General features: G+C 41.9%; 1 protein-coding gene and 1 long non-coding RNA gene across 27 annotated transcripts in view; one reads left to right on the top strand and one right to left on the bottom strand.

Moving 5' to 3' along the window:
- NEK1 (NIMA related kinase 1) overlaps positions 1-27,994 on the top strand; it is a 144,313-nt gene that overhangs the window by 58,073 nt on the left and 58,246 nt on the right. For 13 of the 26 annotated variants that reach the window (XR_006290712.1, XM_037897511.2, XM_043545952.1 and 10 more), the window contains 4 exons: positions 5,171-5,349; positions 5,430-5,561; positions 22,420-22,522; positions 27,640-27,723. Coding sequence is in view for 23 of the 26 variants with exons in the window: in XM_037897511.2 (XP_037753439.1) it covers positions 5,171-5,349; positions 5,430-5,561; positions 22,420-22,522; positions 27,640-27,723 (498 nt within the window). In the remaining 3 variants the exon portion in view is untranslated. Of the gene's footprint in view, positions 1-5,170; positions 5,350-5,429; positions 5,563-22,419; positions 22,523-27,639; positions 27,724-27,994 lie in introns of those variants that run through there. The other 13 variants (XM_043545964.1, XM_043545963.1, XM_043545967.1 and 10 more) reach the window with 5 other exon arrangements.
- Positions 339-20,864, bottom strand: LOC122465699. Its single transcript, XR_006290715.1, has 4 exons — positions 20,854-20,864; positions 12,145-12,148; positions 760-767; positions 339-506 (listed from the first exon to the last, which is right to left on the bottom strand). It is a non-coding gene; the product is annotated as an uncharacterized LOC122465699 (long non-coding RNA).

Raw genomic sequence — 27,994 nt, 5'->3', positions numbered from 1 at the left:
ACACCTGCAGTAGTGCATGCAGTTCTGGATGCTTGGTGTCAAAAAATATATATTAGAATTGAAAAAGGCGCAGAGAAGGGCAACAAGAATGATTAGAAGTATGGAACAGCTTCCATATGAAGAGAGATTAGAAAGACAGGGACTGTTCAACTTGGATATGATAGATGCCTCTAAAATTATGAATGGTATGAAAGTGAATAGTAAAGTGTTATCTAACTCTTAACATAGTAAAAGAACTAGAGGTCACTTGATGAAATTAATAGGTGGCAGGTTTAAAACAAAAGGTAATAGGACTTCACACAACACACAGTCTGTGGACTCATTGCCAGGCAATGTTGTGAAGGCCAAAACTATAATGGGGTTAAAAAAAGCATTCAATAAGTTCATGGAGGATAGGTCCCATCAATGGCTATTAGCCAAGATGGTCAGGGATTCAACCCCATGCTATAAATATCCCTAAACCTCCAAATGCCAGAAGTTGGGACGGGATGACAGTGGATGGATCACTTGAAGTTGTTCTGTTCTGTTCATTCCCTCTGAAAGATTTGGCAGCAGCCATTATCAAAAGACAGGATACTGGGCTAGATGGATCATTGGTCTGACTCACTGTGGTGTTCTTATGTTTTTATGTTCTAAAGGCGTCACTGATGGTACTCAGTGCCTGAGCTTAAGTGCCACATCTACAAAGAGACTGGAAAGATAACTATGCTAAGCCTGTGACATGGTAGTTACTATCACTGGCTATGTTGGCGGTGGTACATCAATCACTGTCTGTTCCAGCACCATCTCGCTTGGAATCTTTTGCTTTTGGCGCTGTCAGTTTCATCTTCAGTAGCACCTTCAAAGCAATTAGAGGAGGCTCCAGATCCCTCAGCACAGATACCCTTAAAGAGGGGTTTCACAGGTCTGAAAGGATTGTTTGTCTTTTTTGGATCTTAAGATCACCTCAGAGTATGAGTTTCCATTATAAGAGACTTCTCCTATTTCTGTGCCACCAAAATCTCTTTGAGAAAGATCTCAGGTACCTGTACTGAAAGTTTATCTCCAGCAATGTGACGGCGAGAATGAGAACAGAAGTCTTACCCAGATATTCAAATCTCCAATTGTTACCCGATCAACGGAGGGGCTTTTGTCTTCTGAGTCCAGCTCCTCCTCGGAGTCTGTCAGGAGTCCTTCACGTAAGAGGAAAGCAGGTCAGCAAACAAATGAATAAAATAAAACCAGACAAGACAGTATAAATGAACCTCATTATTCTTGGTTTCCTCTGAATTGAGTGAATCTTATCCATTTGGTCTACAGATTTGGCCGTTTTGGCCACCATGGCCTCAATATGCACAGTATTCAGGACAAGTTTTCCCCCTAGCATGTGGGGAATCATTTTAAATCACTTACTCCAAGTGTCTCATAATTCTCATAATTTGGTTATGGAAACAGAAGAACATCAGAACTCTAGTGGTGAGAAAACTCTGGTTCTTCAAGAAGATTCATCTGGAGTCCCACATGTTTCTTCTCCTTCACCTGATAGACACTGTTTCATCTTCTGTACTTACGGCAATGGACGATTTAAAAACCTTTCAAAAAGTATTGAAACATATAACACAAATGCTGCGAATCCCATTGAAAATGGTACAGGAGAAGACATATAAACTGTTTTTTTTTTTTTTTTTTTTTTTAAATATTTTACAACTGGCATATAACAGAGTTGCTCTTTCTACAAATGCAGGAATTTTAGATCTGGCAAAGACTTCTGGGGTAGTGCTGGCTTGGTTGCAACTACTTCAGAACATGCTGTTGGTAGAAATCAACTGCCCACCGTAGGTTTTGAGTATTTTTACACTCATCTGACTTCATCTTCACTTGTCTGTGTTGCCAAAGAAAAACTGAAACAAATAGGAAAGTGAACTCCTGAAGAAAGAGAGAACCAGTGAGACTAGATGTCTTTGGAAGAAAAAGTTGTCAAGTCTGTCCCCCTTCAATGGGGCAGTCTGCTAATTTTAGGAAAAAACTGCCCTTTGATCTAGCCTTATCCCTAAATTCTATGTGTGAAGGTTGACTAATTGTTGAAACCTTTCAGGCTGCACTGGATGCAGCTGATACCAATGTCCATTCAGTGGCTACAGCTATTGTTCTGAGATGTGCATCATGGTTGTCAGCATCAGGGTTGCTTGCCTAAGGAAGTTCAGTCAGTTACTGAAGATGATCAATTTGATAGACAAAATCTGTTCAGTGCTAAAATGGATGAGTCTCTTTATTCATTGAAAGACTCAACGTTCATTCAGATCACTATGGAGATATACACCCACTTTTAAAAGGAAGCAATTTCTTCCTCTTCTTTCTTCCTCCAGATACAAGATCACTACATATTCCTTATATTTGTATCAACAGAGCTCTTCTGACCAATGCAAGAACATATTAGGATATCCAAGAAGACTGTCAGCTCCATCATGCTTTTTGGTAATATTCCAATCAGGATAGACACAGCGGCATCAGATTTGATATGATGGTTGAGGGTCTTGGAGGGAGACAGTGGAGAGATACAGAGAGAAGTGATGTGTTCAAAATGATGGGCTAGGAAAATGGTCTTTCTAATGATATTCTGAATGGATATGAGAGGGGCAAGATTGCATTTGTCAAAAACAAAGTAAAGGTAGTTGCTGTAGTCAAAACATGAGATTAGAGGTGGGATGAGCATTTTAGTTGTGAAGATGGATAGGAAAGGCTATATTTTAGAGATGTAATGCAGAAAGAATCTGAAAGATTTAGACACAGCCTGGGTGAGAGGACCTAAAGAGAGTTTTTTGTGTCAAAGATACAGCCCAGGTGATAGGCAAGAACAGGGGTGGGCAAACTTTTTTTGTCCCGAGGGCCAGATTGGGGTGCGAAACTGTATGGAGGGCTGGGTAGGGAAGTCTGTGCCCCCCAAACAGCCTGGCCCCTGCCCCCTGTTCACCCCCTCCCACTTCCCACCCCCTGACTATCCTCCTCAGAACCCCTGCCCCCAACAGGCCCCCTGGGACTCCCCTGCCCTATCCACTCCCCCCCCGCCGTTCCCCGACCCCTGACCGCCCCAGAACGTCCTCACCACCCAATCCCCTCTCCCTGCTGCAGTCCGCCGCTGCCCCCTTACCATGCCGCTCAGAGTGGCAGGAGCTCGCAGCCCTGTTGTCTGCGCGGCCGCGTGGCTGTGTGGGAGGAGGAACAGCGGAGGAGGGGCCGTGGACTAGCCTCCTGGGCCAGGAGCTCAGGGGCCGGGCAGGATGGTCCCGCGGGCCTGGCGTGACCTATGATCCATAGTTTCCCTGCCTCTCGGCAAGAAGGTGGTGGTGGTGTCCGCAGTGATTGAAAAAGGAGTTAGTGGAGAAGCCTTGGAGGGGGAGGGGAGATTAGCAGCTCTATTTAAGCCATGTTGAGTGTGAGCTGATTGCTAGACATTAACAAGATTTTGGATTAATTTAGATTTTAATTTGACTATGAGACAGTTCTAGAGTAGAGAGAGTGATCCATAGAGAGGATAGTTGGAATTTTTGTCTGCAGATGAGATTGCCAAGAGATAAGGTGTAAATGGAGGAGAAAAGGGAACCGAGGAGAGAGCCTTGTTGAACCACCCCCCTTCTCCCCTCTTCCTCCTCTTCCCCCCCCCCCGCCCCCCTCCCCAAAAAGTTGTGACCAGATGAGGGTTATAATCAGAAAGAAACACTGAAGGACCAGTTGGAGAAGTAAGAGGAGAACCGGCAGAGGACAGTCACAGAAGCCAAGGGAGAAGAAGATTTTAAGAAGAGTATAATCAACTATCAGAAGTGGCTTGACAGGCCAAGGATGAGGATGGAGTACTGGTTCTGGCCTTTAGCTAGGTAGAGGTCATTAAGACTTTGGCAAGAGCAGTTTCAGTGGAGTGCAAGGGACAGAAGCCATATTGGAAAGTGTCTAGGATGAAATTGGAGGAGAGGAACTCCTGACTGATTGTAAGCAGCATGTTCAGTGATCTTAGAGATGAAAGGGAGAGGAAAGATGGAGCAGTATTTGGAGAGGCAAGTGGGGTCAAGGGTGTGCTTTTTTAGGATTGGAGAGAATAAAGCATGCTTGTATTTTGAGGGGGAAGAGCCAGAAGAGAATAAGAGGTTAAGGAGGAGAGTAAGGATTGGGAAAAATGTGGGGTATGAAGGAGATGGGACGATTAACTTGGGCATCTGTGATGGGAGAAGGAGGTGAGATTTGTAGGAGGGGAAAGCAACGCAAGCTATGGGGAGCGAGGATTAGTAGTAATAGTATCACATGCCACTGACAGCAGTAATTTTCTACATTGGCTCTAGAGCACAAATCTTTTAAGTAATTTAGAAACTGATAATTTCGTCAGTGAAATACTAGTGTTTTATAGATCTGTCAGTAGAAATTCACTGTAGAAATGTTATATTGGTGTGATGTTTTTCATTAGGGAGATATCCCCATGTATTGCAAAGAAATATTGAAAACTGCTGCCAGTTTCACACATGACCTGCAACTTTAAAGCTACTCATGTGTATTCTTTGCAGCAAGAACTCCAAAGGTGTCTTTATAACTGGCATATTAATTGTAATATAAGTGGAGCCTTTTTGTCTAATAACTGCAGGAAAGAATTCATGTCATTCTGGGATTCCAGTGATTCCAGTTACTTTATCCACAATAAAATAACTGTTGCGTGTCACAGACACCAAACTTTCAGAATATGCACACGGTTAAACCAAAAGTGAAGACTGTAATGAAAAACAGGGTTTATTTTAAGAAAAAGGCATATGAGAGGCGCTGATTTTTACCATTCTTTTACTTTTATAATGATAGCACTGTCCCTCTTTTCTTGATGATTCAGTTCCTTCACTGTGATAAATGACTTAGTCTTTGGTGTAGTTTATCGATTTTGAAATGGGATGATTTCCTTTTATAGTAGAGGGTCAGCAATACTGTTATGTGATAGATATAGCACATATAATCTAACTGCTGACAGAGGATAATAAATACAATATTAATGTTACTTGAGTGTAAGTTTAAATCCTCCTACTCTGTGTTAAAACAGGTACATTTTGGGCATATTAAACTTCAGGAAGAAATACTGATTTGTTGTTGTTTTATTAAGAGTAGTGGACACTGCCAGGGCTTATTAGGACAAGGGTATGAGAGTTATTTCTTTAATTCCCAGGCACCCTTTTTTGGCGGTGGAGGAGGTGTTGGGCCTTCCCCTGTGCCTGCCAGAGGACAGTATGAACACTACCATGCTATCTTTGACCAGATGCAACAGCAAAAGGAAAATATTAAAGTAGGTGAGGAGAGAGAAACCAGATGGAGAGCAGAAATACGAAGTCGGGAAGCTGTTGAAAGGTATGACTACCTTCCATTAGAGTTGCATGTGCTCTGCTTTGATGAAAGTAATGAAAGTTACTGTACATATTTATCTACAGAGGAGTTCCACCTGGAGTACGTCCAGGATTTCCTAATGGGCCTGATGGTCATCACCATTTACCAGATGCTGATGCAATTAGGAAAAAAATCAAAAGATTGAAGGAGGTGTCTAAACAAGCCAATGCAAACAGGTTGGACTGTGATAATCTGTGATTGCATCCCTACGTGTTAGATTTTTGTCCTATGTTGTGTTTAGCTTAATCCTAGACACTTTTAAAAACCATCTTTATTCATTGAAGCTGTTTTGTCTGTTCATGTATTGGTTTCTCACAGAATGCATAACCCTTTTAAAACCATTGGTGCCTTAGTTCCCACTGAAGATGGCCAGTATGTTTATGTATCTTATCTTGCAGCCGATTCTACCGTTTCTTCCAGTGCTTATGGGTGAAATCATTAGTAAATCTAGCTACTATATATGCTGACGGTTTGTTCCGGTAAACTCAAGTTGTTAATGGTTGTTAAAAAAGTAGTCAGGTAACTAATTACTAGCAGCCTTTAAGAGTGCTGTGCTTTTGGTTTAAAGACCCAAAATATAAACTACTAATGAAATGACAGCCTGGACTAACCCATAAGCCTCATATATATATATATATATATATATATATATATATATATATATATATATATATTTAAAATAGTCCAATAGTCCATAGTTCTCTACCAGCTGTCCTGGGGCATTCCCTCCTTTTCACAACTCTTCCTGTTACCTGACCTGTTTGATTCTCTAGTGTGGAAGTCTTACAAAACTCACCACTAGCCTGCTTCCACTACTGTATTTCCAGTTGCTCTGCTTAAAGCATGTTGCTCAGGAGGAGACTTTGGCGGAGTAGGCTGGGGATGAGAGTAGCTTTCCAACACTGCTGACCAGAAATGGGAAGACCGGGTAATATAGCTAAAAAGAGGGTATGTCATTGTATGGTAACAATGTTCTTGAATTGTGGAAGAGTGCTGTCATTACTACTAAAATTGTGTGGGGTTTTTTTTTCTTCAATTAGTGTAAACATTTTTAAAACAAATGCCCACTTCCAAGTTGAGCTTCTTTTATGCTACCCTTCTTTTTCCTAGGAGATCTGCTTGGTATGACCTCAAAGGCTATGTCTATACCACTCAGTTGTGACAGTGTCTTTTTAGCAAGAACAGTGCTCAGGCATAGTTCATTAACCTAGTTTCCCTTGCCAAAGTAGACAGGGCGAAATCCTCTCCCACATCTTTACCTAAACAGCTGCTGCAGGGAGGAAGGGCTGAAAAATATGTCCCCAAGAACCTAATTCCCGCCCAGAGATAAAACTGAGGGGTAGCAACAGGTGGGGATAGGAGGAATACCAGGACAAAGATTGAGCTGGAGAACGAGTCAATCTTTAGATAACTAATTTTACTGTATTGTATTGAAAAATATGTGATTACCTAACTCGAACTATCATCATCCATATGTCTAAGGGGACAAAGTTAAGCTTGCACATGCAGTCTTAACTTTGCCTTTCTGGCTTTTCAGTCCTAAAATTTGTAACATTAATATCATATTATAAAATCTCTGTTTAATGAAGTCATTTACCATTTTGTGTATTAGCACATAATCACTATCTCTGAATTGTGGAAGACAGTTAAGACTATTGTACCGTGACTGCATATGTTCTTCCAGGCCATCTGGCACACTATCTTCATCCTTGATGACTGGAAGAAGGGGGCTATTTTGCCTCTGTTCAAAAAGAATAATAAGGCTGAAAAGAGCAACTACAGCAGGTGTTCTCAAACGGGGGTCGGGACCCCTTGGTGGTCATAAGGCTATTACGTGGGGCGTCATGAGCTCTCAGCCTCCACCCCAAACCCCGCTTTGCCTCCAGTATTTATAATGGTGTTAAATATATATAAACGTGTTTTTAATTTATAAGGGGGGTCGCACTCAGAGGCTTGCTATGTGAAAGGGGTCACCAGTAAACAGTGGGAGAACTACTGAACTAGAGAAAGATTATGCTGTTTACCTTCCCTGGGACCAACTTTACTTCTGTCTTAATGTCTCAAATCAACAATGCACTTCATGGCAAGTGCTGGGATACTCAGTGCAGCTTTAGATCTGGGTGTTCCTTTGTTGACCAGATCTTTACTTTGATGCAGTGCTTTGAGAAGATGGTTGAATTTAATAAATTCTGTGCAACATTTTTTATAGACTTCAGTCAGGCCTTTGATTCATTGCATTGAGCAAGTTTGTGGGATGTGATGAGGTGACTTGGTGTCCCTTGGAAGATCGTGCCATTGAGGGAAGAAGCCTATAAGGGAATGGAAATCTGCCTTTGAGTCAGTAGCAGATAGGTGGCATGGTTTTCTATCTCCACTGGAGTCTGGCAAGCCTGTGTTCTGTCACCATCATTCAATATCTGCAGTGACTGATATACTGCTGGGGCAGTTCTGTGCCAAAAAACTAAAAATTCTAGACACAATATTTTTAAATTCTTCAAAATTCCACATTTTTTATTTTGTCAAAATAACACTATATAATCAGGCCAGTTTCAATTATTTTCGTAATTTATTTCAAAATACGTCTCAGCAACTATGTCTGTAACAATACAGATACAAAAAATTTTCCCCAGCAGTAGAGTTAAAGAAACCCGTTTCTCTGCCCCGCCCCCTCCGCCTCAGACCAGCAGAGGGGCCTGACACCGTATCCCTCCCTCTCCAGAGCCCAACTGTGGGTTCCCCCCAGCCCAGACACCCTTACCCCCTAAAGCCCAGCTGCAGAGTCATCTCCCCCGCCCAGACACTCACATGCACCCCTTATACCCCAGAGTTCAGCTGTGGGCCCCCACCCAGCCCAGACACTTGCATCCTCTCCCCACCAAAGGCCAGCCATGCCCCCCACCCAGTGCCCAGTCATGGGGGCCTCCCCAAGGCCAGACACCCGCACCCCCTAACCTCCAAAGCCCAAGGATCCAGAGGGAGAAGCAGCCTGATGCTGCATCCCAGACTTGTGTGGAGTTTCCTGAACTCTGCCTCCTTCCTTCAGGGGATGCTGAACTGCAGCTTCTGGGAACCCTCCAGCTCCTCCTCCCCACTAGCAAGCAGCCTCCAGCTCCAGTTTACACCCAGCTCTGTATTAACCTGCCCAGATAGGACATCAAGTATGTAGCAAGTGTCAGATATTTGGGCAGCATCATTGCAGGTGCTGGAGGGTGCTTGAAAGACAGATGTGGTTCTTCTTTGAGAGCTAGTCCATATCCATATTAGTTGAATGTATATCCAGTGCAAGCACATAGAAGAAATTTCTAATCAGCGGTATCTAATGGGATGATGCATGTGCCCTTCCCTTCCTTGTACACTTTGTGAAGGTGTAAAGGGTGGAACTTTCCTGTGAGAGACAGTTCATTCTCTACCACCAGTGGTATTTGTTGGAACTACTCCCTCCAACAATTTTTTTCCTACAGCGATTTTTGTAGTAGTTACCTACCTCTTCAGGATGCCTTAGAGGAAGAAGAGCCCTCTTCTTTGGTCACTGGTGATGTTGCCTACTATGGCTGACCATGGAAAATCCCTGGGCTTTAAGAACTGCTCATCCTGTGAGGTTTCTGTTCTGCCTTGGTGAGGGGCATGTTGCGGATCGCTGTGAAATTTGTAGGTCCTTCTCAAAGCAGAGCCAGTACTCGAGAGAGGCACGCCAGAGGGTGTTCGTTATGGAGCAGTGATGACCCTGGACTCCAAGTGTCTAGGCTTTTGAAGTCCAGAGGGCTTCAACTTCTGCCCTGGCATCTGCCTAAGACTTTCCCAAGCTGATGCCTTCTTCATCCAGAAAGCATAGAGACAAGTTGTATGTCTTCTAAGGAGAAGAGGTGAAAATTACCCTCTCCAGATCTGACTGCAAGGCCTCAGACCACCAGCCTGTTGGTCATTAAATGTGCTTCAAAACTTAAAAAATGTTCCTTGAGCATTGGAGCTTGTACTAGCAGAACAGAACCACACATACTAGAAGCTCTGGCAACTGCGTCCGTGGTCATTTTAGTGTCCTTGGTACCAAGGCGTTGGAGTGGCCACCATGGTACTGGGCAGAAGCTCTACTCTGGTACCAGCCAGGCATATCCTCACCTAAGACTACTTTGCTAGGCCTGGCACCACTATACCTTTTAGAACTGTACCCTCCTCTGATTCCACTAAGGTTCCTGGATTCAGTAACCTTGTTGCCCCCATCTTTGCGCCAGGTGCCCCCTATGACTATGGGAGGAGCACCCCCTTTTTCAAGAAGTGGTTCCCTCTTGTCTTTTGACTTACAGGGAAGTTGCCAATCCTCTCCAGGCAGGTGTCGGGGCTCTGCAGTATCAGTTAAACTGATCTTGTTTTTCTTGGTGAATCTATGGCTGTTGCCAAAACCCAGTACTGATCTAGCCTCACACCAGGACTATTGGTGCCAACCCCTATGGAAAAGTCTCTACCTTTCAACATCGGCCCTTCTTCCAGTACACAACACTCAAAGCCCAGGGATGCAGACAGCGGCCCTTGAGAAAGAAATCTGCGGGGGAGAGGGGGCAACTTCTTCATTACAACTCCCAGAATGGCAATAACCGGGTAGCATATTTGACTTGGTGCTTGGGGGCAGCATATCAGTTATTCTGTGTTCTTTACCCTCTCTTCCTTTTGCAACTGTCTGTCTTGCTTTCAACAGACCTGATCCAACATCTCCTCCAGATGGTTGTGTTTTGGATGTGGTCCAGAAAGGCTGTGCTATCCAGTTCCTTCCTGACCCTCTTCAGGGAGCCCTCCCGCAGGACTCTGCTTCAACATGAAGCATAGCCCCTTCTGGGTCTGGGTGTGATAGAAGTTCCCCCTCACTGCAGGGGAAGGGCGTTCGAGTCAAGGTATTTCTTTACTCTCAAGAAGTCAGGGTGTTCCGTCTGACTCTAGATGTCAGAGCTTTCAATACTTTTATGAAGCTCAAGTTGGTCTCCCTTGGATCCATCATTCCCTTTCTGGTCCAGAAGGACAAGTAGTTTCTCTTGACCTCAAGGATACAGACTTCCACATCGTGATTCCCCCAGTACATAAGTGTTTTCTGAGGTATGTGTTGAACAACAAACATTACCAATATTGGGATCTGCCCTTCATGCTTTTAACAGCACCTTGTGTTTTCACGAAGTGCCTTGCAGTGGTCGCAGCTCACTTGACAAGGGTGGGCTTCAGATGTTCCCATACTTGGTTGAGTGGCTCGTCAGGGGCCACATGCAGTCTCAAGTTTAGACCCACATTGTGTCCATCCTACACTTGTTCACTTGTCTAGACCTCTGGGAACAAAATGAAGCTTATATTTAAATCCTGCTTGATAAATAGAATTCATTGGGACTGTATTCAACACAGGTCTTGTGACTGCCAACCTGCAACATGACAGATTTCATATAAAATACTATATCTGCTCCCACCTGCAGTCCCCACCCCCTCACATGGGTAAGGATTTGCCTCAGGCTTTTGGTCTCGTGGCAGCATATGTATTTGTTATCCCATACACTGCGCTCTGCTTCTGGCCACTTGCAGCACGACTGTCCTTGGCTTTCTGGCCAAGAAGATGCCATCCAGTCAAGGTTATCCTAGTTCAGAGCAACTGAAAGTCTATTCCCCCTGGGTCATCCAGCCATCACCTCTGTTGGGCAGAGTCCTGCATCTTCCTCCCTTGTGACGGGGGTATTTCCAGATTGAACAGTTCCCTGACTACGCTGTTGTTCTCCAAACGATAGACTGTCTAAGTAGGCCTGATTTGCTTCTGTCGGAGATGGTAAACTATGTAATGCCAACAGTTAAGTTACCACACAGTTCTTTCTATGCAAGCACTTGTCCTCTTAAGATAAAATCATTACAGAGAAAACATATTAAAAACAATAAATGCATGCTAATAAACTTACCAGAAATCACCCCCTCCTCCAACTACAACCAACCAGGGCTTTGTTGTGTGGTTAGTCCTTCAAACTTCACTGAGATTTTTTTTTTTTTCTGTAGCTACAAGTGCATCACAGATTCAGCTCAAAACAAGCACCCAAATGGGCCAAAGATCTATCCCTTCCCTGACTGGTGCCTCCCTTGGATCACAGGTCCTGTCCATGTGCTGGATCAGAAAGAAGACCCTGGGTCAGTTTTAATTCAGGGTATTGTCTGCTGGCCCATGAAGAATCCAGTTTAAACCAGCATATGCGAGCCTCTCTACAAATGGTAGCCCTCTGGAGGTGTTAAAATCGATTGAATTTGCCTAACCACACCCACCTTCATTAGTTCCTGGAGGGCTGTAGTCCCTCTCCCCCTGGAAATATGTACAGTCCCTCAGTAGTACATAAACACTTAGCATTTTTAATACAATGAATTCCTAAAATACTTAAATTCAGCAGGGTTTATTCAAGATATTTGTCACAGCATCTCCCCTTGTCAGTCCTTCAGTCACTGGACTGGGGGAAGGACCAGTGCAACATTTGCAAGAGTTTTCTTTACAGCCCCATTTCACCCTCAAGGACTATCATAACTGTTGCCTCCTTGCTTGGATGTGGGATTCAAATGGGGAACTTTAAAACTCAGGGCCTGTGGTCCATACAGAAAGGGCCCTGCACGTTGGTGTTCTAGAACTCATGACTATACCCACAGCATGCACAGCCTTCTTTCCGGACATTTGGTGCCGATCTGTATTGGTGATGTCTGACAACATGGCAGCTGTCTTATGCCAAGAGGCCATTTAACTCTGGGTTTTTGTCACACAACATTACTTTGTCAGCCATCTCCCAGGAGTGGACAACATGGCAGACGGCCTGTGCAGGCATTTCTGTGACAACCACAAGTAGTTGTGCCACCCAAGGATCCTTCAGGACACTTTTAACCTTCTGGGGGACTCCCCCACAAGGACCTCTTTGGGAAACCAGAACAAGTGTCCCAGCTTTTTTTTGGATGCCTTTCTCCTCTTGAATAGAGGGCCTAAATACGTGCCCTCCCATCCCCCTGCTTCCCAGTGTTCTGCAGAAGATCAAGCAAGAGAAAACCAGGGTAATCCTCGTAGCCTTGTTGTGGCCGAGGCAAATGACCTTTTGCACCCAAACATGAGTGCTCTCCACCTGGTAGCATGGATGCTGGCTGGCTGACACTAGTGGAGTTGGTCTGCTCACAGGACATTTAGAAAATCCCTATTAATAGCAGGAGAACTTCCACTAGGTCCATGTACTTCTTTAGATTTACAAATGGAGCTTTACAGCATCAGTCTTCCCCTCTGCATACTGGAATACAATAGATTCTGGACTATTTCCTGCACTTTAACTCTGGTCACTTGCTAAGCTCACTACAGATTCACTTGGTGGCCATCTCTGCAATTTACTCACCTGTGACCAATTTTCTTTCATCCTCTGGCAAACAGTTTACTGAAGAGCATCTTGAGGCTATTCTGACTTGTCAGGAATCCAGCCCCAACTTGGGATCTTAACTTTTTCCTTTTGAAGCTGGTGGATGTCCCCTTCCAGCCTGTGGTTACATGCCCTTTACCCTTTCTTTCTATGAAATTGGCCTTCCTCTTGACAATCACGTCTGCTAGAAGTTGGAGAATGCAAACCCAGATAGCAGAGCCATTTTATACTATAAATCTTATACTATCATTCATAATAACAGTCTCTGAGACAAAAAGAAAAGGAGTACTTGTGGCACCTTAGAGACTAACCAATTTATTTGAGCATAAGCTTTCGTGAGCTACAGCTCACTTCATCGGATGCATACTGTGGAAAGTGTAGAAGATCTTATTATATACACACACAAAAATCATGAAAAAATACCTCCTCCCACCCCACTCTCCTGCTGGTAATAGCTTCTTTAAAGTGATCACTCTCCTTACAATGTGTATGATAATAAAGTTGGGCCATTTCCAGCACAAATTCAGGTTTTCTCACCCCTCCCCCCCTTCCCCCCCCACAAACTCACTCTCCTGCTGGTAATAGCTTATCCAAAGTGACCAGTCTCCTTACATTGTGTATGATAATCAAGGTGGGCCATTTCCAGCACAAATCCAGGGTTTAACAAGAACGTCTGGGGGGGCGGGGGTAGGAAAAAACAAGGGGAAATAGGCTACCTTGCATAATGACTAAGCCACTCCCAGTCTCTATTCAAGCCTAAGTTAATTGTATCCAATTTGCAAATGAATTCCAATTCAGCAGTTTCTCGCTGGAGTCTGGATTTGAAGTTTTTTTGTTGTAAAATAGCGACTTCCATGTCTGTAATCGCGTGACCAGAGAGATTGAAGTGTCCTTCGACTGGTTTATGAATGTTATAATTCTTGACATCTGATTTGTGTCCATTTACTCTTTTACGTAGAGACTGTCCAGTTTGACCAATGTACATGGCAGAGGGGCATTGCTGGCACATGATGGCATATATCACATTGGTGGATGTGCAGGTGAACGAGCCTCTGATAGCGTGGCTGATGTTATTAGGCCCTGTGATGGTGTCCCTTGAATAGATATGTGGGCACAGTTGGCAACGGGCTTTGTTGCAAGGATAGGTTCCTGGGTTAGTGCTTCTGTTGTGTGGTATGTGGTTGCTGGTGAGTATTTGCTTCAGGTTGGGGGGCTGTCTGTAGGCAAGGACTGGCCTGTCTCCCAAGATTTGTGAGAGTGTTGGGTCATCCTTCAGGATAGGTTGTAGATCCTTAATAATGCGTTGGAGGGGTTTTAGTTGGGGGCTGAAGGTGACGGCTAGTGGCGTTCTGTTATTTTCTTTGTTAGGCCTGTCCTGTAGTAGGTGACTTCTGGGAACTCTTCTGGCTCTATCAATCCGTTTCTTCACTTCCGCAGGTGGGTATTGTAGTTGTAAGAATGCTTGATAGAGCTCTTGTAGGTGTTTGTCTCTGTCTGAGGGGTTGGAGCAAATGCGGTTGTATCGCAGAGCTTGGCTGTAGACGATGGATCGTGTGGTGTGGTCAGGGTGAAAGCTGGAGGCATGTAGGTAGGAATAGCGGTCAGTAGGTTTCCGGTATAGGGTGGTGTTTATGTGACCATCGTTTATTAGCACTGTAGTGTCCAGGAAGTGGATCTCTTGTGTGGACTGGACCAGGCTGAGGTTGATGGTGGGATGGAAATTGTTGATATCATGTTGGAATTCCTCAAGGGCTTCTTTTCCATGGGTCCAGATGATGAAGATGTCATCAATGTAGAGGAAGTAGAGTAGGGGCGTTAGGGGACGAGAGCTGAGGAAGCGTTGTTCTAAGTCAGCCATAAAAATGTTGGCATACTGTGGGGCCATGCGGGTACCCATAGCAGTGCCGCTGATCTACATTGGTATACATTGTCCCCAAATGTAAAATAGTTATGGGTAAGGACAAAGTCACAAAGTTCAGCCACCATGTTAGCTGTGACATTATCGGGGATAGTGTTCTTGACGGCTTGTAGTCCATCTTTGTGTGGAATGTTGGTGTAGAGGGCTTCTACATCCATAGTGGCCAGGATGGTGTTATCAGGAAGATCACCGATGGATTGTAGTTTCCTCAGGAAGTCAGTGGTGTCTCAAAGGTAGCTGGGAGTGCTGGTAGTGTAGGGCCTGAGGAGGGAGTCTACATAGCCAGACAATCCTGCTGTCAGGGTGCCAATGCCTGAGATGATGGGGTGCCCAGGATTTCCAGGTTTATATATATAATAATATATAATAAGATCTTCTACACTTTCCACAGTATGCATCCGATGAAGTGAGCTGTAGCTCATGAAAGCTTATGCTCAAATAAATTGGTTAGTCTCTAAGGTGCCACAAGTACTCCTTTTCTTTTTGCGAATACAGACTAACACGGCTGTTACGCTGAAACGAGTCTCTGAGACCACTTCCCAGATTTCTTCCCAGAGTTGGTGTCTGAATTCCACACTAATGAAATCATCCAGTTACTTGTATTCTTTCCCAGGTGTCATGCTGGTAGAGCAGAGCAAAGATTGTGTACCCTAGATGTATGTAGAGCCATTTTATTATACCAGGACAGAACAAAATGTTTCTGGAAGTCACCCAGGCTCGATCTTTCTTACACGGGGAGTGTCAAAGGACAAGCCATTTCTACGTGGAGAATATTTAGTTGGATTGTCCAGTACATTAGATCATGTTACCAACCAGTGGACTAGCAGTCACCTGACAAACTGCATGCCCACTCCACCACGGCACAGTCCACATCTCTAGGGAACCTTCTTTGAGGCTGATAGGCCAGGTGCCAGCGCATGTCATAGTCTCTGGACAATTCACTTGTATGTGAACATCAAAGAAGTGTTAAGTGTTAGTGTGCATTCAAACTAATTCATTCGTATGTTAATAGAAATGAAAGGAGATGTTGATTGTATTGTTTTCATCTGCCTATATCATGTAGTTTTTGCTATTACATTATTTCTACATTTAATTAAATAACTCTAGATCAAAGGAGTGTTAATGTAGAGTGTATTCAGGTGTTAGAATCGAAGTGAAACATGGGCATTGAGCAAGGCTGAAGAACACCAGATTGATGTTTGCAGTTCTTCTTGTTTTCATCAGCTGCTTTGTATCAAGTGGCAGGAGGAGATCAAAAATAAAGCCGAACCCAACAACTTCCTCCACTAGCACTGGTTTGGTTCCAGCAGCTTTCTTGTATGGATGTTTTATTAGATAGTGCAACACAGCTGAATTTCAAAGCATATGTATCAGAGTGCCACTGCATGGCCAGCAACCATGTTGGGAATCAGGAGTTTCGGTGTCACAGTAAGCTTTCCAATGTACTTCCAAGATCACCTACTGCACTTTTGCCAGAGGTTGAACTGGGTGGTGCTTGCTCTGGAAAGAGGCCATTTCCTTTTGGGATTTGCCATGATGATGATGGTAATGACATTCACTGTTTTGGTTACTGTTTCCTATGCAGTAACTTGAGCCTTTGTGATGTAGTTAACGTTTTTCCTGCTACACCCAGTAAGTGGGCATCTAGTCAGCTACATCTGCCACCATCGGACTTAATTTCTTCGATTCCCCCCTCCCTCTCCCCAGGCCATGTCTAGGCTAGGAAAATGGATTGTATTTTTAAAAATGCTGGTTAAAACATGTTAGCTAACATATTTTAACCAGTATTCTTAAACACTAGTGTGAATATGACCAGCCAAAATATTTTAAAGGTTTAAACCCTGTCTACACTAGTGCTTAAAAACATGTCCATTAAACATCGCATGTTAACTAATATGGTTTCAAACATTACCTATTTTTTCAAGTCTAGGTTGAGCCATAAAGATTTAAAGAAATTAAGGCCAACCAGGGTGGGGAAAGAATAGGGTTGAATATGATTTCTTCTAGATCTCACCTTTTCAGAGTGTTTTTCATTTATAAATTGGATCATCTTTGGACTTAAACCATGATATTATCGTCAGAAATGTGTGAAATACTCAATGTATTACCTATAAGCATTACACTAGTTAACTTAGTAATAGTTCCCTTGTGTGTGATGGTTTCAATTAAAGGTGAACTGCAAGGGTATAAGAGTAGGATGGTTGGTTAAAGCAAGAAACTAGCTAAAAGAACAACAGTAGTTCAGTTGTATTTATTTTTAAATTAGTTCATGCACATATCTGAGTGACTGAAAAACCTTATGTAGTTTAACAAAGCCTTTCACTAGATCTTAAAACTATTGTCTTTGTATAATGTATTCCATTCCTGTACCACACACTGTGGATGTAAATGATTACAAATTCATATTACTAGTGATATTTGAGTGAACCTTTCTGCTTGTCAAATATAGATATTTGTATGCAATATATGATTATAAACAAGCTTCTTCTGCAAAAAGAACAGGAGTACTTGTGGCCCCTTAGAGACTAACAAATTTATTAGAGCATAAGCTTTCATGGGCTACAGCCAACTTCATCGGATGCATAGAATGGAACATATAGTAAGCGCGCGCGCACACACATACACGTTACCATACAAACTGTGAGAGACTAATTAGTTGAGCTATTATCAGCAGGAGAAAAAAACTTTTGTAGTCTGAAACCATGTAGACACTTGACAAGAAGGTGTGAGAATACGTAACTTAAGGAAATAGATTCAGTTTGCAACAGAAAAGCTTCAAAAACAGACTCCAAGGAGAAACTGCTGAGCTTGAATTAATATGCAAACTAGATACCATTAACTTGGGTTTGAATAGAGACTGGGAGTGGCTGGGTCATTACACATATTGAATCTGTTTCCTTAAGTTAAGTATCCTCACACCTTCTTGTCAACTAAGTGGTTTCAGACTACAAAAGCTTTTTTCTCCTGCTGATAATAGCTCATCTTAACGAATTAGCCTCTCACAGTTTGTATGGTAACTTCCAACGTGTGTGTGTGTGTATATTATATATATGTGTGTGTGTGTGTTCCATTCTATGCATCCGATGAAGTGGACGGTAGCCCACGAAAGCTTATGCTCTAATAAATTTGTTAGTCTCTAAGGTGCCGCAAGTACTCCTGTTCTTTTTGTGGATACAGACTAACACGGCTGCTACTCTCAAACCTGTCATTATGAAAGGCGCTGAATTTAGCTGTATGGAATGGAAATCCATCAACTTCATGAAAAAACTCATACAGATACAGACAGACATCTTCCTTTCCAAATGCAAACAGATGGACATCGTACGAAAAGGACGAAAGGTAAAAAATCCATTAACGTCTACTTATCACACAGACTATGCTGAGAGATTGTGCCACACGCTCTCAAAGAAACTGCGAAACCACCTGATCAACATCCTCTACAGCAAACAGGGAAAGATTAAGAATGAGCTCTCAAAACTGGATACTCTCATAAAGAACGAACCTTCCACACAAACTTCCTTGTGGCTGGACTTTACAAAAACTAGACAAGCCATTTATAACAAACTTTGCTTCTCTACAAAGGAAAAAGGATACTAAACTACTACATGCCACAAGGAGCCACAACACTGGTTCCCTTAACCCATCCAACAATATTGTTAATCTTTCCAGCTGTACTCTTAGTCTGGCAGAAAAGTCTGTCCTATCTCAGGGCCTCTCCTTTTGTCCCTCCGGACCCACGAACATGATACAGTTCTGTGGTGACCTAGAATCCTACTTTCGACGTCTGACTCAAAGAATATTTCCAACGCACCTCTGAACAGCATACTAACCCACAGAATCCTTCCTATCAACACTACAAAAAGAAGGATTCTGTGTGGACTCCTCCTGAAGGTCAAAACAACAGACTGGACTTCTACGTAGATTGCTTCCGTTGACATGCACGGGCTGAAATTGTGGAAAAGCAAAAAGAAAAGGGACTAGTGGCACCTTAGAGACTAACCAATTTATTTGAGCATAAGCTTTCATGAGCTACATCTCACTTCATCGGATGCAGCATCACTTGCCCCATAACCTCAGCCATGCTGAACACAACGCCATCAACAGCCTCAGGAACAACTCTGACATCATAATCAAAAAGGCTGACAAAGGAAATGCTGTCATCATGAATAAGTTGGAATATGAACAAGAGGCTGCTAGGCAGCTCTCTAACTCCACATTCTACAGGCCATTATCCTCTGATCCCACTGAGGATTACCAAAAGAAACTCTACCACTGCTCAAGAAACTCCCTGAAAAGGCACAGGAACAGATCTATGCAGACACATGCCAAGAACCCCGACCAGGGGTATTCTGTCTGCTTCTCAAGATCCATAAACCTGGGAATCCTAGACACCTCATCATCTCAGGCATTGGCACCCTGACAGCAGGATTGTCTGGCTATGTGGACTCTCTCCTCAGGCCCTACGCTACCAGCACTCCCAGCTATCTTCAAGACACCACGGAGTTCTTGAGGAAACTACAATCCATCAGTGATCTTCCAGAAAACACCCTCCTGGCCACTGGATGTAGAAGCCTTCTACACCAACATTCCACACAAAGATGGACTACAAGCTATCAGGAGCAGTATCCCTGATAATGTCACGGCAAACCTGGTGGCTGACCTTTGTGGCTTTGTCCTCACCCACAACTATTTCACATTTGGGGACAATATATACCTTCAAGTCAGCGGCACTGCTATGAGTACCCGCATGGCCCCACATTATGCTAACACTTTTATGGAGGACTTATAACAAAGCTTCCTTAGCTCTCGTCCCCTAATGTCCCTACTCTACTTGCGCTACATTCATGACATCTTCATCATCTGGACCCATGGAAAAGAAGCCCTTGAGGAATTCCACCATGATTTCAACAATTTCCATCCCACCATCAACCTCAGCCTAGACCAGTCCACACAAGCGGTCCATTTCCTGGACACAACTGTGCTAATAAGCGATGGTCACATAAACACCACCCTGTACCGGAAACCTACTGACCGCTATACTTACCTACATGCCTCCAGCCTCCATCCAGGACACACCACACGATCCATTGTCTACAACCAAGCTCTACGATACAACCGCATTTGCTCCAATCCCTCAGACAGAAACAAACATCTACAAGATCTCTATCAAGCATTCTTAAAACTACAGTACCCACCTGCTGAAGTGAAGAAACAGATTGACAGAGCCAGAAGAGTACCCAGAAGTCACCTACTACAGGATAGGCCCAACAAAAAAAAATAACAGAACGCCACTAGCTGTCACCTTCAGCCCCCAAATAAAACCTCTCCAACGCATCATCAAGGATCTACAACCTATTCTGAAGGACGACCCATCACTCTCACAAATCTTGGGAGACAGGCCAGTCCTTTGCCTACAGACAGCCCCCCAACCTGAAGCAAATACTCACCAGCAACCACACAACAAAAACACTAACCCAGGAATCTATCCTTGCAACAAAGCCCGATGCCACCTGTGTCCACATATTTATTCAAGTGACACCATCATAGGACCTAATCACATTAGCCACGCCATCAGGGGTTCGTTCACCTGCACATCTACCAGTGTGATATACGCCATCATGTGCTAGCAATGCCCCTCTGCCATGTACATTGGCCAAACTGGACAGTCTGTACGCTAAAGAATAAATGGACACAAATCTGACATCAGGAATCATAACATTCAAAAACCGGTAGGAGAACACTTCAAATTCTCTGGCCACTCAGTAAAAGATTTAAGGGTGGCAATTCTGCAACAGAAAAGTTTCAAAAACAGACTCCAATGAGAAACTGCTGAGCTTGAATTAATATGCAAACTAGATACCATTAACTTGGGTTTGAATAGAGACTGGGAGTGGCTGGGTCATTACACATTATCAGTACAAAAGTTTTTTTTTTTTTTTTTTCTCCTGCTGAAAATAGCTCATCTTATCTAATTAGCCTCTCACAGTTTGTATGGTAACTTCCTACTTATCTCTGTGTGTGTGTGTATATATAATATATATATATATATATTATAATGTCGTCTTACTATATGTTCCATTCTGTGCATCCAATCAAGTGGGCTGTAGCCCACAAAAGCTTATGCTCTAATAAATTTTTTAGTCTCTAAGGTGCCACAAGTACTCCTGTTCTGTTCTCTTTGCGGATACAGACTAACACGGGTGCTACTCTGAGAGCTTCTTCTGGTTGGCTACATGTAGTTCCAGAGCCTCACAAAAAGGACATTTATTTTTAGTTAGTTTTTTTTCATCATGCTTATAGCATACATTAAGTAATCTTTATGTGCACTAAAACTTCAAAAAGCCTGAACTATACCACATGGTTTTTGGAGTTCAAGATGGTTACTTTTGTAATGGAACAAGGTTTATTTTTTTCTCTGGTATTGTATGTTAATCACTTATTTGGCTGTACACGGTGCTGTTGGACACTAGATATGTACTTTGATTATGTAATTTATATTCAGTCTACTTGACAGTTTTCTAGGCATGATATTACTTTGTCTTGCATCAAACAATAATGAAATTTGGGACTTATACTAACACTATTGTTTCCAGTGGCATAATTTCAAGCCTGTCTGCCAACAGAGAAAACAGTGTTACAGAGGGGTGATGGAACCTGACATTTTGCAGTTTGATATTACAGCCTTAGGTAGCTTAGAGGAATGAGGGAGAAATGGAAACCCAACTGGAAAACATGGTGCAACCATAATAGATTCACTTGTAAAATCCTCAGGAATAAAACTGAAATATCTTTGCATTACAACATTATTTCATTCACCTTTTTAACATTTCTAATGTGTGATAAATCACCAGATTGATACTATACACATTATACATTTTGTCATTTTTGTCTAAATTTGTACTTTTTTCTTTAAAAAATATTTTGTTATTTTCTATATCTTAGTTTCTGGCTGCTGCCTTTGCCATCACAGCCATGTTGTCTTATTTTTAGTCTTTGGAAAAGTAGTTTCCTGTTTGGGGAAAACACCTGTGCTGCAAAATTTGTAATATAAGCTAACATGATTGACTGATATAGCATTGAGGCAGAATTTCTTTATCTCACAAATCAGTTAATCTGAAGTGAACAGTAGTTATCAAACTTTACCACAGGATAGACCACATCTTAATACGGAGATTCTCATACACCCTTTCCTTTCCCAGTTGGACTTGCATGCACCACCTCCCATTTGCAGTTGCATAACACCCCTTGGCAACTACAGCAGTTGTGCTTACACATTGAAGTATTGTATCTTTGGCTGTCTTTTAATGAAGTTTAGCAGCTGGAAATAAGGAACAGTCAGTGCCAAGTGATCAGCCAGCAGTCTGCAGACCATCTTCAAGTATTCTGTGGACTGATAGTGATTCACACACCACAATTCGAGAACCTCTGGAATAACTTCATGCTTTAGTAAAAATAACCTCACTAGCCAAGTTGTAAGACCCCACTGTGTGGATGGAAAACATTGGGGGTTGTAATTGCTTTTTCAAAAGTGGGGACAAACCAAGTGAGCTTCCTGTCAACTTCCTTTTGTGAAATGTCTGTGTTTTGTTTTTGGCTGGTAAAAGGTGCTATTAGATGGTGCCTTCACAGAATGCTGACTTCTTTGTTCTCCTGTTATTGTATGTAAATACATTCATTTTGAATGTGGCATTCAGAAACTTTTAATTGGCATATGTTCCAATTACTCAGGCAAAGAGGATGGGTAGCAGCAGAAAGAGCAAAACAAGTTGAAGAATTCTGGCAACGAAAGAGGGAAGCTATGCAAAACAAAGCTCGTGCTGAAGGACATATGGTATGGGATTTGGTCTTCATATTTATTTTACTATTAATAGTTGTTATGAATATACATCCTTTTGAAAAGTGAGACATAGTGTTTCATTTTGTCAAACATGGTACATTCTGGTTTTATGATTAATAGTTGACATGTTTAAAAATGTACTTAACTTTTGCTGATTATCTTATAGTAACAGTGCATTGGTGGAGTTCTAAAAATTTTATTTTGAAATTATAAGTTTAAGTAGATAAGAACTAGAAAACAATTTTTACATTGATAAGTACATTTAAAATTAATTATGTGAACTTTGTGCATTGTTCAGCAGCTTGCAGTTTACGGTAGTTTGTCCGCTGTGTCTCAGCTACATTCCCTTGATTTACAATAATCTATCTGCATATTAAGTTATTTTTAAATTAAGTACATTAAAATAATTTTTACTTTAAACGTATTATAAACGCTCAACATCAAAGTTAAAATCAACAAATAGTTTTAACCTTTAATGGAGGTTAAAACTTTTGAACATTGGTACAACATGTAGATGAGTTATCTTTTTGTGTCCAACTAGTTGTTTCAATTATAAATGTAATACTACTTTGGAAAGTTTTTCACAATACTGCAGCTTCATTAAATAACTTATTTGCTTAGGATAATTCCATTGTTCAGTTGAACGATGTTTGTTTGTTTTTTGAATAGGCAAAGAGATTTGTGTTTTCTAACACCAGTCCACACCACAAATACAGCCAAGTCAGGGATCCTGTTACAATATTGTTGTCCTTTAGACCCAGGTGGAGCTGGTTGCGGTCTTGTTGCAGTTGGGTCAAAGGGACAACGAAGTTGTAAATGAGTCCCCTTACTCCTGTATTACTGAATCTTAGAGTACTGTTTTACTGGCCACTTCTTCATTTCAGGGCTAATTTTGCTGCCAGTGGGCAAATTCCTTATATATCTTCTCTGTTTCAGTTTTGATGATTACTGCACTCCCCTTTGCTGATGTGTAAGGTAGTGAATCATCCTTAAGAGGCTTCTGTCAGTGTCTTTGTCTTAAGGTGGCATGAAGACAGATTACACCTTTCAAAACCATAACTCAGATCAACAAGTGACCTTCATGACACACGTGGTCTACATTAGTTTAGGAAAAGGCTCACTGTTCAAGGATGAGTTCGGTGTTTGATATCCATTCAGTCCTTGGCCTTGGTTGCAATTAATGTAGTATAATAGAGAAGAAATAACCAAGATTGCCTAATTAATGTGTAAAAACAATGAGGAGTCCTTGTGGCACCTTAGAGACTAACATATTTGTTTGGGCATGAGCTTTTGTGGGCTAAAACTCACTTCATCAGATGCTTGGAGTGGAACATACAGTAGGGAGGTATAAATACACAGAATATGAAAAGATGAGAGTTGCCTTACCAAGTGGGGGGGGCGGGGGGAGGTCAGTGCTAATGAGACAATTCAATTAACAGTAGGATACCAAGGGAGGAAAAATAACTTTTGCAGTGGAAATGAGTGGCCCGTTTCAAAAAGTTGACTAGAAGGTGTGAGTAACAGTAGGGGGAAATGAGGTTTAGGTTTTGTAATGACCCAACCACTCCCAGTCTTTATTCAGGCCTAATGTGATGGTGTGCAGTTTTCAAATTAATTCCAGTTCTGCAGTTACACATTGGAGTCTGTTTTTGAAGAATTGCCACTTTTATAGGTCTGTTATTTAGTGACCAGGGAGATTGAAGTGTTCTCCTATTGGTTTTGGAATGTTATCATTCCTGATGTCAGATTTGTGTCCATTTATTCTTTAGCGTAGAGACTGTCCGGTTGGCCAGTGTACATGGCAGAGGGGCATTGCTGGCACATGATGGCATATATCACATTGGTAGATGTGCAGGTGAATGAGCCCCTGATGGTGTGGCTGATGTGGTTAGTTCCTATGACGGTGTCCCTTGAATAGATATGTGGATAGAGTTGGCACTGGGGTTTGTTGCAGGGTTTGATTCCTGGGTTGGTGTTTTTGTTGCTGGTGAGTGTTTGCTGTAGGTTGTGGGGCTGTCTGTCAGCGAGGACTGGCCTGTCTTCCAAGGTCTGTGAGAGTGAGGGATCATACTTCAGGATAGGTTGTAGATCCTTGATGATGCGCTGGAGAGGTTTTAGTTGGGGGCTGAAGGTGACGGCTAGTGGCTTTCTGTTACTTTCTTTGTTGGGCCTGTCTTGTAGTAGGTGACTTCTGGGTACCCTTCTGGCTCTATCAATCTGTTTCTTCACTTCAGCAGGTGGGTATTGTAGTTTTAAGAATGCTTGACAGAGATCCTGTAGATGTTTGTCTCTGTCTGAGGGATTGGAGCAAATGTGGTTGTATCTTAGAGCTTGGCTGTAGACGATGGATCGTGTGGTGTGGTCTGGATGAAAGCTTGAGGCATATAGGTAAGTATAGCAGTCAGTAGGTTTCCGGTATAGGGTGGTGGTTATGTGATCATCGCTTATTAGCACTGTAGTGTCTAGGAAGTGGACCTCTTGTGTGGACTGGTCCAGGCTGAGGTTGATGGTGGGATGGAAATTGTTGAAATCATGTTGGAATTCCTCAAGGGCTTCTTTTCCATGGGTCCAGATGATGAAGATGTCATCAATGTAGAGGAAGTAGAGTAGGGGCGTTAGGGGACGAGAGCTGAGGAAGTGTTGTACTAAGTCAGCCATAAATGCGAACACTGGCTTTTTAAGAGTTGGGCTATGACTCTCAAACGGCTTCACATAAGATACCAAACCAGACTTCAGATAAATGTAGTAGACCTAGATTACGTTTTAGCTAAAAGTCTCGAGGCTCAGTAACTGAACTGACAGACCCCTCAACCATCCTTACTGTGAGTAATGTGTTTCTGGCCTAAACTATTAATGAATTTGCATTGCTGTCTCGCATTATAAAATTCAAATCCTTGCAATACAAGATTCTGATATTCATATTCTGAGAGGAACTCAACTATGAAACAGTGAATGAAGTATTATTGAGTGTGTCTAACTAGATACCTACATTCTTAAAGCTTTTACTTCCAATTTCTTTCTCACTTAGAGACAACTTCTATTCTAAAATACCATGGCTCCAAAGCCGCCAGAAATAATTTTAAGCTAATTTAAATATAAACATGAAAAGTAGACTTAAGAAATTTGAGGTGACAGTGAGCATTTTTGTAAAGCTGATAGGTACCATGTATTACACAGCTTTAGAAGAGCTGGAAATTTAAATCCCCTCTCTCTTCCACTCTTCCCTTCTCCCCTTTCCCCATTGTGATAATATTTGGAAAACTCTCCATTCAGCTCAGCTATTGTAGATTGAAAGGGTTAACGGTTAGAAACATGTCTATCCTATTTTGAGGGACTTTTATCAGTCATAAATTGAGATCAGAATTTCATCTGCTCATGGCAGATCTCCAGATCTTATGTAACCCCGGCTTACTCTTGTGCTGTGCAGTCCTCCTCTAGTAGTTGGATCACTGACGTTTATAAGTCTGCTGCAGTCTTTGAACTACTTGAATCCAAATGTCTCAGATCTGATCTTCCCCGCCCGTCAGAAACCTACCTGCGAAATCACATTACAAGTAGTGACCGCTATTGGAATTTGAGCTGGGTGGACCTCTAAAGTTTCCTCAGCCAGTGGGAGCATGTAACTTGTACCCAGTGTGGTGCTATATTCCTTTCTATTGGCTGGACCACATAGAGATTTACAACTCAGTTACTGACTTTTAGTTAACAGATACGGATTTTTTTTTAGCTCAAGCTGTAGAGACTTTTGCTTTTAGATCCAGATTGCCCTTGCTGATGACCCGCCCAGGAGCATCTCATTACATGCACCTCCATTTTATTTTAAGTTTTTGTTTTGACTAATGGGACAGTCTTGAGTGAATTGGCTGTCTGTGCAAATTAGAATTATTATTCAGGTTTTTTCAAATTTCAAGCAGAAGTAGGAGTAACTGCCACCTCACTGTGGAAAAATGTGAACTTTTAAAGTTTTTTTTTGCGGTTGTCTTGAGCTTAATTATGTTGTGAACTCCCTTATGTTTTTAATTATTGGCTTCCTTAGTTTTTGTGGTGTGTGTGTGTGTTTGCAAAATTTACTATTATGAAACCCTTTCTCGCACAAGTAGTCTGATTTTGGTGTGGTGTCAATAAAAGGTCACTAGTTTGGGGCTGCAGTTCCATAAGAACTGGTAATTATATTAAGGCATTTTTAACTTTTGATGGGAACAGTTAGGCAATATGTTCCCTGGATTTATCTGTGCAGTCTTGGCAATTTTACTGTATTTGTCATGTTTACAGTTCAAAACATTTACTTTCTCTTTCACAATTGTGACTCTTTTCTGATTTAAAATAGGACTTCATATTTGCTGTAACCAACATTCATACTGGTAGGATTGGTGGAAAAAACAGTGTTCATTTATGCTCTTTGGTTTTGTTTAACAAATATCATGAAACCAAACATTTTAATTAGATTAGAAATGATGTTTTTTAACCAGAAATACCTTTCTTATTTTTATTTATTTTTCTGGTATGAAAATACTTCAGAAGTGCAGGGAAAAGCAAAATATGTTTCTAGTCGCCAATTTACAATACAACTCTATTTATTTATTTTTAAATCTAGTAAATGCTGTGATAAGTACTTAAACTGTTTATATATACTAATCTAACTTTGGATATGAATAAAATTTCCATGAGCTATTGTTAATATTTTACATTTAAAACTAAAATAAAAATGATTAGATATACTAGGCTTAGCTGAGGAATGCATTATTATTGTCAGCTGTGTGCTGCAGATGGTGCAAAAGACAAGTAAAAAGAAAGCCCGTACCCCAGAGAATTTATAATATAAAAGATTTAGCTAGAGAAGACTAGACACATATGGAGATCAGAAGAGGGAGCTAAATATGTATAAAAATCTAATTTATTAGACTGCTCTGAGGCTTTCTCTTTGATTACTCAGTGTTTTTGATTATTACTATCAAATGTTTCTTGTAAATAAGACTTTTGTCAGGGAAACTCATAAGAGCTGAAAGTCATCTATGTTTCCCATAAGAAATTTAATACAGTTATTGTTGGATAAGGTAGATAATGTTCTGGCCCTAGCCATTCTTAAACTTGATACATTAAATGGTGAACAGGGTACACTGCAAAACCTGGCAGCTATCTATGGAGGCAGGCCCATTTCTGCAAGAGGAAGGAAATCCAGAAACAAGGAGGAAGAGGTATGCTACCCGCATGTTTGCCACCTTCATCACAAAATAGCATCACTTTGACTTTGCCTCTGCCTTGTTTTCCTGCATGGTTTATAATTTATAATAAATACAAGAATTTCATAGATCCCAAAGTATCATAGAATATCAGCGTTGGAAGGGACCTCAGGAGGTCATCTAGTCCAACCCCCTGCTCAAAGCAGGACCAATCCCCAATTAAATCGTCCCGGCCAGGGCTTTGTCAAGCCTGACCTTAAAAATATCTAAGGAAGGAGATTCCACC

This window comes from Chelonia mydas, chromosome 4 (genome assembly GCF_015237465.2).
Source record: "Chelonia mydas isolate rCheMyd1 chromosome 4, rCheMyd1.pri.v2, whole genome shotgun sequence".
Lineage (NCBI taxonomy): Eukaryota > Metazoa > Chordata > Testudines > Cheloniidae > Chelonia > Chelonia mydas.
This window is presented reverse-complemented; position numbering and strand designations above follow the sequence as displayed.